This window comes from Siphateles boraxobius, unplaced genomic scaffold, assembly GCF_051911475.1.
Source record: "Siphateles boraxobius isolate OS27281-9 unplaced genomic scaffold, OSU_SipBor_1 16, whole genome shotgun sequence".
Taxonomy (NCBI): domain Eukaryota; kingdom Metazoa; phylum Chordata; class Actinopteri; order Cypriniformes; family Leuciscidae; genus Siphateles; species Siphateles boraxobius.
This window is the reverse complement of record NW_027508766.1, coordinates 5,983,390-6,000,108: the sequence shown is the minus strand read 5'-3', so window position 1 is coordinate 6,000,108 and position 16,719 is coordinate 5,983,390. Positions and strand designations below refer to the sequence as shown.

The following is a 16,719-nucleotide window of genomic DNA, read 5'->3' as shown; positions in this document are numbered from 1 at the left end:
TTACTCTCCCCAAAGAACAAGGGTCTGGTTATCAGCTTCTCTTAACTGTCCCACGTTTTCACTGTAAAACTAAGGGTGGTCGAGCCTTCTCTTCTGCAGCACCTAAACTTTGGAACAATCTGCCCTTAAATGTGAGGTCTGCTCCTTCATTAGCCAGGTTTATATTGGGTCTTAAATCTTATTTGTTCTCTCTGTCTTTTGATTAGATTAGGTTAGTTTATAGGTTTTTATTTTTTTTATTGAATTTTGTTTAATGTTATATATGTTATGTTATAATATATAATGTTATAATTTTTATGCTGCATGTTTTCTCTTTATGCTTTCTTTTTTATATGCACAATGTTTTATTGTACAGCACTTTAGTGCAACTCTGTTGCTTTGAAATGTGCTATAGAATATTTTGACCTTACTTGACTTGAATTGACTATATCAAATCTAGATATGCGAAAATCATGTCAAACGTTGCCACAACAAGAGGCTTTAACATTCTCAGGAAGTGAAAGTACAGTGTCAGTTTTATGGACAAACATTTCTGTGCTGAATTTTGACAATTATAAAATAAATGTTCATCAAATCTGACTCACTGAGCAATAGTCAGGAGGCAGATTTATTCAGACTGCTTATTTTTAGATTCACTTTTTTTCCAGTTTTACGTTTCAAACTAGATTTGAAAGATTTTTCCCTTTGTCTTATGGATACTCTTATATGTTATTGATTGTGAATTATATGAATTATGTGTGCAAGTATGTTATTATTTTTTATGCAAGTTGCTTGTGAGCTTTGTCAAAGTCTAATTTGAACCTTCAACTTTTGTCAATTCATATTGTTTCATGATGTATTGTGGATGAGCATATAAAATAGTGTCTGAGCATTACTCTGTAAACAACTGTCAAAGAAACGTTACCCAACAGGAAGCGGCTCGGGAAAGAGTGTTGTCACCATTGGAAACCGTTAATAAAACCACAGTTAGTTCCAAAACACAGCCAAATAGACAAAAGGACAGATCCGTGTCAGAAAAATATTAAGCTTTCAATTGCCTGGCATTGGAAAAAGTTAAGACCCCATATGAAACATAAAGCTCCTCAGAAGCTCATGATGTCCCAGACAATGATTTTGTGTCATCAAAAATGCTGGGGACACACTTACTGTAATGACTTGCAGAAACATTCTAAGACTAAACTTAACACACTTACAGTCACAGACCTGCAACGACAGGAGCAGATTTTAAACACCGACTGTGAACACCGACTGAACTGATCGCTGTGTTTAGGCTTGATCCGTCGTAAGTATCAAATTACATTCATAATCGAACGGTCGTTAAGTGTGTCCCCGGCTTTAGTCTTGTTAGCTATTCTTAGCCTCCTTATAACTATACTTAAGTTCTTGCAGAGTCACGTCTGTAAAAAAGATTTAACTTCATAATTATTTATTTATTAATTATTCATTGAGAAGCTCTAGAGTTGCAAAAGCATCATTGTGACTGATCATGTACAACCTGCATGAGTCACTTCCATGACAAGTTTCCTTTGAATGCAATAACTAAGTTGATTAGGCCCAGGTATACTTCATTCTCTGCATTTCTCTCTGTCTTGCACACAGTTTAGTCCACTAGCTTTTCAAAGTATACTCCTTTTGTCGTGAGTGGCGAAAAACGCACGACACAGACTTAGTTTTCTAGTGCTCAAGTCACTCACACATGCGCTGTTGGAATGGATTAAAACATTATCATCAGCATTAACATGAACTTTACATAATAATACCATACATACTGTTACATTTAATGCTTTTAAAGGAATCCATCCCTGGGTGGCGAATGAAGTAGCATTACTGTAATATAAACTTCTTTACTATCATTGCAACCTAATACAGTGTGATATTCATTTGAAGTATTAAATCAATTACTGGACACTGGACAGGATCACTTCACAGCTTAAAGATATTTAACATATAAATCATGAATTTGATCCCTGAACAAGTATATTCTAAATATTTTACATCGAAACAGTGAACAATTTATAAAAGATATCACCATCAGTCAAAACAGCTGCATGTGATCTCCTGATGCTCATAAACGAGTCGGTTCATTTGAACCCTCCTCAAGCTGCTGTCAACACCGTCACTCGTCGTTACATTTTACTCCGCATCTGCGTGGTCATGGCCAATATGCACTCTAATGGTAAAAAAGTTTAATATTTACGCAGAAAGAGCAGATGAGCATTATGCAGCACTGACTGATGTTTCAGTGCATCATGTAAGGATCACAACAGCTGTGAAAAACATGCTCTTCTCTCCTTACAATTTATATTACAGCTAGACATATCAGCAAGCTATCTCTCTTGGTTGTTAAAGTGATGTTGTACAGACATGCATGCTGAGAAGAAAGTGAACATGGGCAGGTGCACTGGTGGAAGTTACTTGACTGACAGCACAAAAGCAGGGGTTTGAGTCCCGGCAGAGGTGGGCTTTGAAAGCTTTCGGGCAACATTGTGCTCCTCAGCAGGGAGCCCAGTTTTCAGGGGTACAATCCTAAAAGCAGTTTAGTTCACTTTGTACCTGCTAACTGACAGACAAACAAACAAACTGATAAACAGCTGTCATGTTATTGTCTTTATATTATTACGTGTAAAATTGTATGTATTGTTTTTAGGCCAGGAACCCCATGGCGGATAGAAATCGAATAGGGTGTGTTGTAGTACCATATTATATTATTACCATATAACTTTCAATCCTGTTTTTACTCTGTATACCTTGTGATACTATTGTCTGTAAGTATTCTTCGCATTTACTGTTGTCTTACTCCTTGTACTTTACTCCCTGTTCCTTGCCTCCCTGACATGTGTCACTGTTGCTGTCAGCAGTGGTTGCAGCAAGGAAGAGTAGAGGCAGGATCTAATCGCAGAAGTATATTTATTAACCATAACTCAAAAAACGAAACATGCAGGAGAACCAGAAAAAAAGAAAACCACAATATAACTAACCAGTAACCAGACAATGAACAACAGAAGGTGAGGAGAAAAACAAGGCACAGGTGGGGACTAATCAATCAACTAATGAATCACTATTACTGCGTCCAAATTCGCTACTATCCGTCCTAAATAGTATTTCTAAATTAGAATTAGTGTGCCCCAAATCGTAGTATGTTGAAATGAGTAGGTCTATTCCAAAGATACCCGGATGTCTACTTTTTCCGGTTAGAATCCGAAGTGCAGATCCACGCACACTCTAATGGCTAATATTGCGCACAACCCATTGCACATTGGACGAGGATTCGATAAAACATACAAATGCGAATAAAAAGCAAGTGGTGCTCACTGCAGAACCAGCAGACATCCAGCTCCCCCTCTGTGGATCTAATGGGTGGAGGGATATAGTCAGAGACAACCTTTGCAATTCAGAGGCCTGTTTCAAACAACAGTTGGAGCAAAAGCTCTGACAAGTTTATCCTTATCCAGCGATCTCATAACGTTGTGTTCAATTGACATCAAGTGCGGACAGTTTTTCTTGCAGCATGGTGGACCACAGGGATGATTTTATCGTTTCATTTTATTTTGATGGTCCCTTTTTTCTGTTGACTATAAGTAGCGTTGCACCGACATATCTACTAACTTTCATTTGAGTGTTAGAAGAGTATTAGTAGACTGGTAGGGTTAGGGTTAAGGCCTCATTATGCTTCTGCGTCAACTCCACGGCGTAGCTACGCCGTCACTCCTACGGCGTCGTTGCCGTTTTATGGTTCTGCGTCAGGTTGAGTTGCATCGTGGTGCATCTGACCAATCACAGCCCTTGTGGTCTGCGTCGCCTCGACGCGTAGTTACAATTTTTTGGAGGTGCACGTCGAGCTACGGCGGAGGGGTTCGCGGCGACGCAGAGGGGTCTGCGGGGGTACGCCGTCGATTCGACGCAGAAGCATAAAACAGGCTTTAGAATAAATTGACATGTAGTTACAAAGTTACTTCTAGTCAGAATGTCTGTTGGGGGACCATCACAAGATGTTGGTAGATATGAAGCAGACAGTCTAACTGGAGCTAGCGGATGGAAGCCCCTTCTGTTGCGAGGCCCCTTTCGAGTGACATCAAAGAGATAGCAAAGACTGCTACTGGATATGCTTATGGGTAGGGTAAGGGTGTGGTTGGACCCTCAACCTCCACCATTAAGCCCAGATTACATCCAGCAATGAGCAGCCTCTCATAAAAAGTGATTAAAACTACATACATGCTGGATGTGCAAGAACGATGGTTAAGCAGAGAGGTTTAGATTAAGGGGTTTGAGTGATTAATAATCAGTATCTAACCTAACGGAAATATATTTATTCAATGTTATCCACATTATATTTCATCTGCAACAGCATAGTTAACTTATATAAAGAAACGTTTGGTCATTAAAGGAGTCATGAATTGAGAAATAAAATTTTCCTTGAGGTTTTGACACATGAGAGGTCATCATATTATAAGAATATCCTGAAAGTTTCAGAACTGAAAACTTCCTTGTTAGTCCAAAATCAGCTTTTATTGTTACCAGGCTTAGCGAACGACTCATCCTGGAATGTGCCTCTTCATGACGTAATAAGGTAGTGAATGACCGCCTCTGTAGAAGAAAATCAACTTAGGCCCCGCCCACTGGCGTTAGTGAGATGAGGAAGAGATGAGGTCACTCACTGACCTAAAATAACCTTACCTTCCAAAGTATCCTAATGTTAGGAATGTGGATATTTATTTTCAACAATGTGAATGTCTCAGTTGAACATTATTTATTCGTATTCGGTACATTTCACTGGATTCTTTGGTAAATCAGTCAGCAAACTCGGCGCAGGCCTTTACGATATAAACTCGACAGTATTGCCACAACATGTAAGTAACCGTGTTAATTCTAATGCCTGATCTGTGACCAGTCATTTCTGATGTAATGATTCATGTAGCTACAGTCAGATGTTCTTGGTCCTGTCAGTAAATCAAACCAGTGACTAAACGGTCAACCTCACATTGTTTCTCTTAGTAGGGTGTAAATAATCTGTTATTTAAACTGATTGAATTATATATAGAAAGCGATCCAAGAACGCTCTGTTTAGCTGTAGTAGCTGTCAATCAAACAGCACGTGTTTGTCACTGACTGAGTCCTGGACTCGCCCCAAAACTCCCATAATAATCAACGAATCTCTTATTTACATTGTGTTTGCACTGTTAGTTATGATGAAAGCCTTCGTTAGTGTGCAGAAATTGAGTTGCAATGACGGGATCGCTGCATGTCTGTGATCGGCTACAATGCTCATCACTGCAACCTATAAATATGCTACCATATAAATATAATGCCATAGATCTAATTGCATTGCTATGATTATCATGAGTAGTTAACATTGGGAGCTGTAATAGTCAAAACATGCTAAAGGTTTTCGAGAGAGTTAAACATGTAATACTAGCTATTTCATATGCAAAGCTTTTAGCCAATCACAGCAGTGGGCGTTTACACTGAAGTCTCTCACACAGACACGCTCCTTCAAACAGAGCGTTCAAATCAGAGGCTAAAATAAGACTAGGAAAATGCCTTTTATTCCTAAATTATGACAAAATTTTTAAGTAAAAATCATACTAAAATTATAAATGCACCCCAGGAAACATTATGAAACAATAAAACAATGCAGTTCATGACCCCTTTCACTTTTAAATGTATAATTTGGCAAACACATGAGGAGAGTTCTCCTCATGAAAGACCCACGACTGGCAGACCAACGTGCCACTACATTTTTCTTCGAAACGTTGGGAAATTAAATTGAATTGATTATGATTTTAACTGTGACAAGATTATTGACAGGGCAGTTTAAATTGTGACAAGGCGCATGTAACTAAGCGACAGAGCTGTCTGTTAAAGATGCAATTATGACGAAGTACGAAAGTAGTATGTCCCAAAGCTTGCCTATGAACTCTTCTGCTACACACTCAAAAGAATGTACTTTTTCTCCACAAAAACAGTATATACTTTTAGGGCATATAGTATATGTATATACTTAAAGAGGGGAATTTAAGGCGCAGCATGAGACAACAAATGCAAACATACTTAGAATCCATGACAACAAAGGAAACAGAAAAAGAAGAACAGGAAACACAAAACAGAAACTACACTTAAAATGTTGGGTTGTTTCAACCCATGTTTGGGTCAAATATGGACATACCTAACAGTTGGGTTTAAAAAATAAAATAAAATTCAAGCCAACGGTTGGGTTTGTATTTGACCCAAACATGTTGAAACAACCCAGCATTTTAAAGAGTAGCATATGGACTACACATTACAGTTGTTTCCTAAAGGAACAGTGTCGTTTTGTTGTGTGTATTACATCATGGTATCACTGAGAATCGCTTGATTACGGTTCTACATGTGGAAGATTATCATGATGAAACAGTCATGGTGTGACTGTTTTGAAAAGCAGCCTGGGTGCACAATTGCATCAGAACTTTATACAGTGGCACATTCATAAATAATTAACAATTCATGTCAGTGTCATACGGTGATCACCTATTGCAAATAAATATTTTATGCGACCTCCGCTACATGATGGTGAAGGCTTTGAATTTATTTTAAACAGACAACTGTTTCAGACATGCTCTGTTATTGTTGCTTCTAAGCGTTTCACTGAAGCATACAGTAAAATATCAATATGCTTTGGGATACTATTTTTTTTGCATGATCTAAATTGTCTCTGTAAATGCTTTAACTGAAAGATGAGTTGTCATTATCACTGATGCCTGCTCTTCCTCTTTTAGACTCTTGCATGAAAATCATTTTTCATAATTGATAAAGATTAGCCAAGATTTTTTAAACAGATCTATCCCCTACTGTTTTTATCTAAAAATATAACCCTTACTACTAGCTTTAAAAAGATATGTCGTTTTACTGTAAAAAAAAATCGGCAAATAAAGTTTGATATATCATATTTGAGTAATGTTGCTCCCAGAATGCATCACAATTATTTATATTTTATTCTTAAAATATAAGGGGTCATGTGTTTTTTCTAGTTAATTTCTAGCAACCACATCTGACTTTTTTTAACTGAACCTTTGCATACATGTGTGATATATGGTTGATATGAATATGTTGTTAAAATAAATTCTCTCTCTCTCTCTCTTTCTCTCTCTCTCTCTCTCTCTCTCTCTCTCTCTCTCTCTCTCTCTCTCTCTCTATATATATATATATATATATATATATCTATAATGTATTCCTTTAACAACATGTATTCAAGTCTATCAACCATACAGTACACTAGAGAAATCTAAACTGTTTCACAAAGCAGAAGGATTATGATAGGAGGGTGTGTGTGTTGATAGCTCTCTGTGGTTGGGATGGGCTGTGCAGCTTCCGTTTCACTCGTCACCTCACCAGGAAAACGGCATGAGCACACACAGGCATTTGAACGTGACTGGAATCACTAGATCATCACTTTTCCCACACAAGAACCACAGGGGAATAATCAGGGCATTTCTGTTCTGAAAGGTTTCTTTATATTCATATGTTGTTTTTTATCATACTGTAACAATCAATTTTAAACCGCAACATCCACATCAATTCAAACTAAGAAGTGTTTGATTTATAGCAATGTTTAGGTCACGATACAGCTGAACCGTGCTCAATATTTTCTTAAGAGTTGGATTTCAGGAAGAATTTTCATCACACTACCTCTCTTGAATATACTTTGTATATTATCTGTAGCATTTTTTGTTTAATTTGTAATTTCACTGTGTTATGTTTTGTAATTATAATCATTTACAGATGTCAGAGAAGTCTCTCCCAAGATTTGTATGCGGAACAGTAATCTTTTGTTTTTCCATCACCCCCATCTTGTTAGGAAAACTTATTTCATATTGTGTATAAAGACCTTATAATTACTTAAATTTCATTCTACATGAATGTGGGATGCCAACCAGCTGTGTTTACTGTGTCAATGTCTATTTTAAGAAAAGCTACTGTATATTCAAAACATATGTTTACAGTGGCTGTGAAAGCTAAATAGGAAGGAGAGAAAGGACTCATACTCCTATCTGAGAACCCAAAACAGTACCAAAGTGCATTGCATTGTCCATCCAGCCTAACTTACCATCCTTTTCAGGAGATTTGAACATTAGCAGATCAAAAAGAGAATTTGTCCGGACGAAAGAAGTGAGACGCGATCGGAAGGTCATATGTTCTGAATCCCCAAAATGTGCAATCTCTCCATACTCTTTTATCAGGCAGAGAAATCCTAGGCCGGCTCCATCTGGGACTGCTTTGTGTGGCATTTGGCGTGGCATGCCTCTCGTCTGCGCTTGCATTGTTTCAGGCACTGGTGGCATGATAGAAAAGGCTGTGAGCAGGGTCAGAGCAGGCAGTCTAGTCTAGCGGACCGTTTGAATAGGCAAACACAAGACAAACTTTTGTGGAGACCAGTTCTAATGAATGACTACATGCTGTTACATAAATGGTCTGAATTATGCCATCTTCACTTGTCCGCTGCCTCAGATCGGCCAGTTGAGCCCCAGGCTGAAAGAATGGGCAGTGGGGCTCATCTGTTGACTTGGACGGCGATGAAAAGGGACAGATTTTATGCAATCTGAACAGATTAGCTTTTATGTGGTTATTTTGTTAGCTATTTTGTCTTATGTCATTCTGTGCCGGTGACATCGTATCTATAATGTGAGATTATTCAGTGGGCAACTTTGAAGAAAAAAAAAAAAACTGCAGCTATGCAGCCAGTTGACTGAGCAAGTGTCCTCTGCACTGGTGGAATTAATGAAAGCGTACAAACACACAAGTGGGCCTGTTCAGCTGTTCAGCAGGGATGGTGGAGATAGGCTGACCACCCCCAGCCTTTACTGGGAACATCCATTATGACCGTCTGCTGGCAACATCATCTAGCCACCTCGCATTCTCTGAAACCTGTGGCTGGAATCTCATGGTGAAGTTCTGTGGAATGTTCGTGCTGATAAGTGTTGCCTCGTCTTAATGTGACCATGTTTACATGCACATTTTCTGATTAAAGGGATAGTTCCCCCCAAAAAAGAAAATTCTTTTCTTTTGTGGTCCATATTCTGGTTAAAAGTTTATATGCAAGAGCAGCACAGAGCATGAAATGTAATGCTACAAATGTAAATGATGATGTTTCTTTTAACGTTGCTGAAATGTTATTATTCTTTATTTGTGTATCTAATGTCATTCAAAAGTTTGGAGTCAGTAAGATTTTTTAAATGTTTTTGAAAGTCTCTTATCTGCACCAAGGCTACATTTATTTGATCAAAATACAGTAAAAACAGTAGTATTGTAAACAAATGTAATTTATCCATTTGATGGCAAATCTGAATTTTCAGCATTATTACTCCAGGCAGTCTTCAGTGTCACACGATCCTTCAGAAATCATTCTAAAATATTGATTTGGTGCTCAAGAAACATTTATTATTATCAATGTTGAAAAGAGTCGTGCTGCTTAATGTGTTTTTGTGGAAACCTTTTCACTTCTTTGATGAATAAAACAACAGCATTTATCTGAAATAGAAAACATTTGTATCATTATAATGTTTTAACTGTCACTTTTGCTCAATTCAATGCATTTTAGATTAATAAAATTATTAATTTCTTTAAAAAAAATCGTACTGACCCCTAACTTTTGAATGGTTGTGTATACACCACCTTTTACTTTTATTTAGACATGCTGATTTCATGAATGTTCCGTAATGGTGACCTAATACTATGACAAATACTGGTATATTATTGTGTGCCCGCTGTCTTATTCATATTTCTAGAAACCAGAATATTGGCTTAATCTTTATTAAGACAATCTTTATTATGTTATTGTTATTGTTGGTTGATGTGTTTGCATGACACTTACCAAAATCTGAAGGTGGTTGTTGCATATAAATGTGGTGATTGATGTAATTCAACTTACTACAATGTTAGTGCCATTTGTCCCATTACGTGACACTGAGGAATCCTTTTCTGAATTACATAGTCTTCGTAGCCCTTGTTGATGAAAGACAACACCCATTAGACAAAAGTAGGACAAAACAACTATGCGTATGCCTCCGTTCAGTGCAATGTGTCGTCATACATAGCTATTAATTGAATATCAAGCATTGATGTATCATGTCTTGTGTACCCAAAGGTCTGACGTGTAATATGAAGGCATGCAAACAAAGTGGGCCTCTGACTGGTTAAGATTAGACGCTTGAAAACGTGACAAAACAATTCCTTTTCCTCAGGTGGTCTTCTTGTTTGTTTTGACAGAGGGGGGTGGGGATGGAATGTCAGCTTTCAAGCCTTCTCTACTCAGAAGGTAGAGGGAAGATGGGGGAGGAAAAGGGAGGGTATTGTGGGTCACAGGGAGGTTGTCTGGGTGTTGTCTTCTAGTTTCCTCCATTTCCTAGCCTTCCCCCCATACATTAATGCCACTCCACATGCACACATGCAATGTCTTCCAGCTGCTCTGTCTCATATGCTTTAGGACCCCTCCCAAAGCACATAACTCTGTTCTCAGAGCTGTTTTCCAGGATGCTTAATACGTGACTTTTTGTTGACTTGATTTGAGTCTATTGAGTAATTTGTTGAATTATATAGGCTATAAGTATTTAATTATATAATTTCAATTATGTATTTTATAAATAATTAGATCGACATTTTCAGAGTTAAATATTCCATAAGTCATCACTTTTCTTTTAGTTAAGTTTTTTTTTCTTTGTAAGTGTCCATTTTCCTCCCTGTAAAAAAAAAAAGAGAAGCTTTTCTTTTCTTTTTTTTTTTGGTCAAACTTTTTATTGGACATCATGCTTAAACCTACAAATGTCATTTCATACGCCTCTCATTTAGACAGTTTTATAACCCATTCTCTTTTGTAGGCAGTTTTTTCCCAGACTGAGGCCTTCCGTCTCTTGCCTCAGTCAAAGATAATTAAAATGTCAGCGCTCCTTCAGACAGCCAAGTCACAGATGGACACAAGACAGTCCTTTGCACCCTGACTGACTTAACAAACCAGCAGCCCATCCTACTCACCGTAGCATCCAGATGGTAACAGGAGATATATATGTGTCTTTATATGTAGTTCAGGGCTTATTATGTCTAAAAGTCAGTGTGGTGATGGCTGAGAGCTAATGATATGTGTCGGAACTGAAAAGAAAATGTTGCATAATTCATGGCATGCACCAGTAGTGTGAACCTTCATACTGCATAAACAATATAGTGTGTGCTGTACATAGTAATCCGGATGTGTTTGCATAATTATTTATATGCAACTTACAGTAAATTCTAACCCTACATCATGTGATTCTGTTTACCCCCGAGATACATGGGTGGGAGATCATGTTCTTTGGCCTTCAGTGTGTGTGGGAGCTGGGAGAACATGGAGTATTTTCAGGTTTCCTGTTCATTTCGCTGGCAGTCAGTCTCCCACACACCTGCTGGGCGGAGAGTGTTGTGTTTATGCTTGTGTATGCATATATATGCATATGTTATAAAGGAATTAATATTATAATATATTTTCTTAATAATGTCTAATATTATTACTATATAATTTTTAGAACAATGAATTAATTTTATGACAGTTTCAATATCAATAATAAAATTGTTTGGCTTTCAGTAATTTGGTGTTGATTCTCTCAGAATTCCAGCCAAGTCTCCGTTGCCTGTTACACCTGTCCTTTGATCTTATCCAGTCCATCTGTGACATGTTGTATCATGTGGCATCTGTTGTTTTAGAATGGGACGGGAGAGGCGATATCTTTGTGACCTTAAGGGCTGAGTTAAATGGGTTTATTATCTGCTGCAGTATCCTAATGATACGTTTTCAGTGCAAAGGTCATCTCAGAAGAAGCGCACGTCTTTGTGAAAGAAGTTTTTTTACTCTGGTTGTTGAGCTTTTTTAGACAGGGGAGTTGGGGGATTTACTGAACTTCACATCAAGGTTTCTCAAAAGTCACTTCCCGCAGTTAGAGATGCCCTATTTTTTGGTTTCTGGGATGTGAGTGGTTTTGTCAGACAGAGACATAAAGGCATTCTCCTCAGGCTCACGCCAACATTGAACTAGGCCAACTGTGAAAAAAGAAATGTGCTGCAGACATTCCTCTGGAAACGTATATATGGTTATATGGCCACATTCTTGACAAATTAAATCCAGTCATATTTCCATAAGGTTTTGATCATCAGGTTACATTTGACTATAACTGGCTTGTATAGTTGAGAGTCCACTTGTGTGGTCCGTATCAGATTGCAGAGTGTATTGTTTCTCTTGAATCCATCAAGAGAAATCGACTGGGAAAGTGTCTCGCTCATTCTTTACTTGCCAGTTGGGGTTTCCCTGGTATGTTTGTGACGAAGTCTATACATGAGTACAATCGATTGTGTCTATCCCAGCATGTTTTGTAAATGTTTAGAAAAGTGCTGGATTTAAGTGCCACTTGAAGGAAAAGGTAACCTAGATGTTTATGGATTAATCCCTCATAGAGAAATGTTCACAAAAGAGTTCAACACCTAGACAATAATATATTAATATTAATTACGAATTAAAATAATTAAGATGGCAGAATTGTTTTTTTTTCCCCAAAACAAAATGATGAATAAATACCGTAAGTGGACAAATTAAAAAAAAAAATCTACAGTGTTAAATATATGAGAACTATACAGAGTCACATATTTCACAAAAAGGTTTTTGGTAACAAACTAAATGTCAGGAAGCAGCATATATTGTTCCTCATTTTGAAGCTAATTCTGATCACTGAGTCACACTGGTTTCCATGCTTTGACTTTTCCATACATGTGATGATCTTGTGACGTAACATGAGATGCTAATGAGGCTCTATGAATGATGACTGAGTAAAGAAGCAGCAGACTGACCTACTTTTGCCCTTTGTCTGGAATTGGTGGCCACCCATTTTCCTGATTGAAGGCCAGTTTTATTTATTTATTTATTTTCTCAATGATTGTGAGGTTAAAAATTGGGATGCGGAAGGCTGGTCTAGGGTCAGTACATGATCTGGCACTTGATTTGTTTGACTGGTGCTTTTCATTAGCTGGCTTACATCAAATATTTGAGTCAGAATTCATATATGATGCAAGTCAATCTTGAGTTAGATATTGGTATGTCTGGAAAGTGTCAGGTTGGTTTGCTGGGATACTGAATGTCTGCATTTGACTTGTTAAGAGTCAAAATTACACCCAACGTGGCATAATATTATTTCTTATAATTGGTGAAAATGGAGCATTATAAATTACTTTAATAAATGGGCTTGTGAAATGAAGTAGCCTAGCTTTTAAACAACATGATAACAGAGTGACACCAAGGATCAAAAGACAAAGCCGATTGTGACCTCCTTGCCTTCCAGTAATGGAGATTCAACACACACACGCGATTTAACCATATGGTATACTAAAGTTTCTGCAGTACATTAGCACTTTGGTTAACTACAGCTAACCATACTGTGGTTTTTAACACCGTGCCTGATCATCTCTGTCAACTGCTAGTGCATTTGTTTCCACAGAATGGAGATGAGTATGTTTGAATGTTTGAATGAGTACCCTGATGACAATTTCCATGTTTAGCATTCTTATGTGTAAAAATGTTTACACACTCTACATAGACTTTTGTGTTTAGCAAGACTCTCTTTGTTTAATCAAGTGATCAAATTGATTTGTAAAGATTTGGAATATTAAAATGCTTAATTGGGATAATCAACACATATAGCTTTAAGCATGTACATTTTTAACCTTGTTCTGTTTTAAGGATTTTTTAAGTCACATGCAAATGTAACAACAGGCGCAGTATTCATCATGCATTCTTTTTAAGCATTAGAAACATCTAAATAATTCACGTCTCACTTTTCACATTCATAATGCCCCATCTAGGACTACAAAACAGGGGTGTGAATACCTCTGGAGCAGAAGGGGAGCCAAGTCAGACCGTCTGTGCTGACTAAACTTAAATGTGTATTTAACTGGACGAATGACTGTATTTGAATGAACTTGTAGCTGTTTCTCTTCAACTTTTTGCTGTGTTTGTTTCTTGTCATTAGTATTAACTTTGGCAGAGAACTCAACAGTTAGCTCTTCATATCTTTACCAACACCTCCACAATTTAGCACTTCACAATGAACAATGACTTTCAATACACAGAGGTTATATAACTGTGGGCTCATTGTGGAGGTGTTAGCCAAGATGTGAAATCCGTGAATGGTTATTTTCAAGCATAATCCTCCCCATATTCAGATTTTATTCAGGCTGGTTGTCAAAGGCATGAAGAAACATCTTTATTTTCACACCACATTTGAAGAGTCTTTTGTGATGCAGATTTTAGAGATGATTCATACACATCTTTTACATTAAAGCTTTAGAAATTTGTTCTGTTCTGCTTTTTTAACAAATGTTTTCACTGTATGTTTATTCATAGGCTCCCTCAATTAAGGTGCTGGTTTGATATCAGCTAATGTCTTTTTAATGTGCATAATACTTTAAACACTAATTAAAAATATGAATGTTATGTAGCATATTCCTCGTTTTTTAGTTTAACCGTTTAGGTGAGAGTGAAACATTTAGCAGATGAATCATTTTGTTCTGTCAATTTAAAAGACAAACTGATATGTGTGTTGTTAAAACATGCTATTGGCGCTCAGTATCACACCTCATGAAGGTGAGAGAGGGGATGACCTCTCGGCCCCCTGACCTGCAATGAGAGAAGGGAAACCTCTCTGTGAACGGTTTGAGGTAATCACTGTAAGATCTGATGTGGGGGTTCTGCCCAGTTTATGTGAAAATCTAAGTCCAGGCATCCTGATACATGTATAAGAAACATACATGTGTAAATAGCCTAGCACATTAACAAAACTCAAGAACAATTCTAAGATGAGATGAGGTGGCTATAGAAAATAATAAATGTGGGTTTTACAGATTTAGTTAAAATTAAGCAAAACATAATGGATGTAAACACAGATACAAAAATATGGTAAATAAATAGGCCTATACTATCAGTCAGTAAGTGTTATCTGAATTTTAACATAAATGAGACTTGAGGGAGATTCTCTAAAATATTCCCATTCACATCGATGATGGTAACATTAAACTATTTATTTTGCTTCAATAAATAAATTAATTTATTACCTTTTGTGGATTATGAGAAAATATAAATTCAAGTTCATGCCATTCAATCTATGCTTTCGTAAACTGATGGGCGCGCGCTGACATGCACGCGGGTCTCTGGTGCTGTCCGCTGATTGGCCACCTCGCATCCCACAGCTCAGCCTACAATCATTTACTATTCGCGCGCTCAGTCAGGATCTGCACACTTGCTTGAGATAGTGAGTGAGTAGCGCGTCGCACATACTGCCTCCTGGAGATATTTATAAGGATCATACGCTTGAATGTCACAGTCGGTATCCGTATGACATGGGAATACGCAGCGTGGTTTAAGACTTTTTAGTTTCATATATTTTAAGAATCCTTTTCTTTGAAGTGTGTGATTATATGTACGGAGGTTCTTGCTCAGCAATTCAGCGCCGAACTTCTGCAGAGCTGATCTACAGCGGAGTCTCTGTCCCTTTCGAGGTGAGAAACGCAAGCAATGTTTAATGAGCTTTAATAACAAAACCGCTCAAATGATGCCTTTAAGACGCCGCTTGTTTTGCATTCGGTTTGATATTATTTCACAGTACAACCTTCTCTATATCCGTCAGTCAATAAATTTCATACAAACAAGGCAGAATCCAGTTTCTTATATTTAAACATACCCAACACATTATATTATCACGGTGCTGATAATATATTAATTGCTGTCTTAATGACATAAGTATATTAATAAAGAATCTAGCCTGTGGCTGTGGTATGTATGTTGGCGGTCCTGAATGTGATCTCTCACAGCTGATAACAAATTCAGTGCCCTGTAGGCCAAGTTACCATAATGGATGATTACAATGTATTATTGGTTATTTATGGTATTGTTAGTAGAATTAAAGTTCTAGTCTTGCCTTTTTGACTAGTCTGATAGTTTGATGGTTTAATTGATTTAATTGACAATTTTGTTCAATGTATGTGTCATGGTATTACCATGATTATACTGTTATATACCTCACTAGTTATATAGTTATAGAGAGAAGGATATCTCATTGAATTAAAACATTGTGATTCCAAGTCTGAAAAACCCATGGGGCTTAGTGAAATCTTGAAATATATATATATATATGTGGGTATGATATAAAATTTACAGTAAATTGGCATAGGGATATAGTGTACATAATTTGTACTAAACAGATGGTGTGGAGCTTTGTGTGTTCAGTGGGGAAGTCATTTTCATTTATCCTATGTTAGAGTAGTAGTGGTCTTGTGGTGGGTGGTTTTGGGAACTGGAGGGTTGCTGAAATCCCCTGTTGATTTCAGAGGATCATTACCCATGTGTTCCTCTCCACTGTCAAATAAGTAAGCTATTTTGGGAATTAAGCAGATTGTCATATCTACTTGAAGAAATCGGTGCTGTTTATTGTACTGAATTTTATTGAAATAATGGCTTCTTGTCAGGTCAAAAATTGTGGAAAGAAGTGTGTCCGAGACACTTGATTATGTTTTGAAATGCTGATCTGCATCAGGTCGCAGGATTTGGCTGGACTTTGCCCCTGTGATACAAGTCAATGCAGGTAGCTCAAAGTGCTTTTGCAGTGGGAGGGACAGTATGCCCTGTCAGACAAGCCCTTTATTTACTCAAACACACTTGAGTAGTTTCAATGAAGCTATAGC

General features: G+C 37.4%; 1 protein-coding gene across 2 annotated transcripts in view; it reads left to right on the top strand.

Annotated features, from left to right (window-relative positions):
- rasgef1ba (RasGEF domain family, member 1Ba) overlaps positions 1-16,719 on the top strand; it is an 80,541-nt gene that overhangs the window by 44,924 nt on the left and 18,898 nt on the right. Inside the window, exon 1 of one of the 2 annotated variants that reach the window (XM_077231313.1) lies at positions 15,247-15,537. The exons of the other annotated variant lie outside the window; for it this stretch is intronic. Within the exon in view, the coding sequence (XP_077087428.1) occupies positions 15,457-15,537 (81 nt within the window). The 5' untranslated portion in view covers positions 15,247-15,456. Of the gene's footprint in view, positions 1-15,246; positions 15,538-16,719 lie in introns of those variants that run through there. 2 annotated transcript variants of the gene reach the window in all.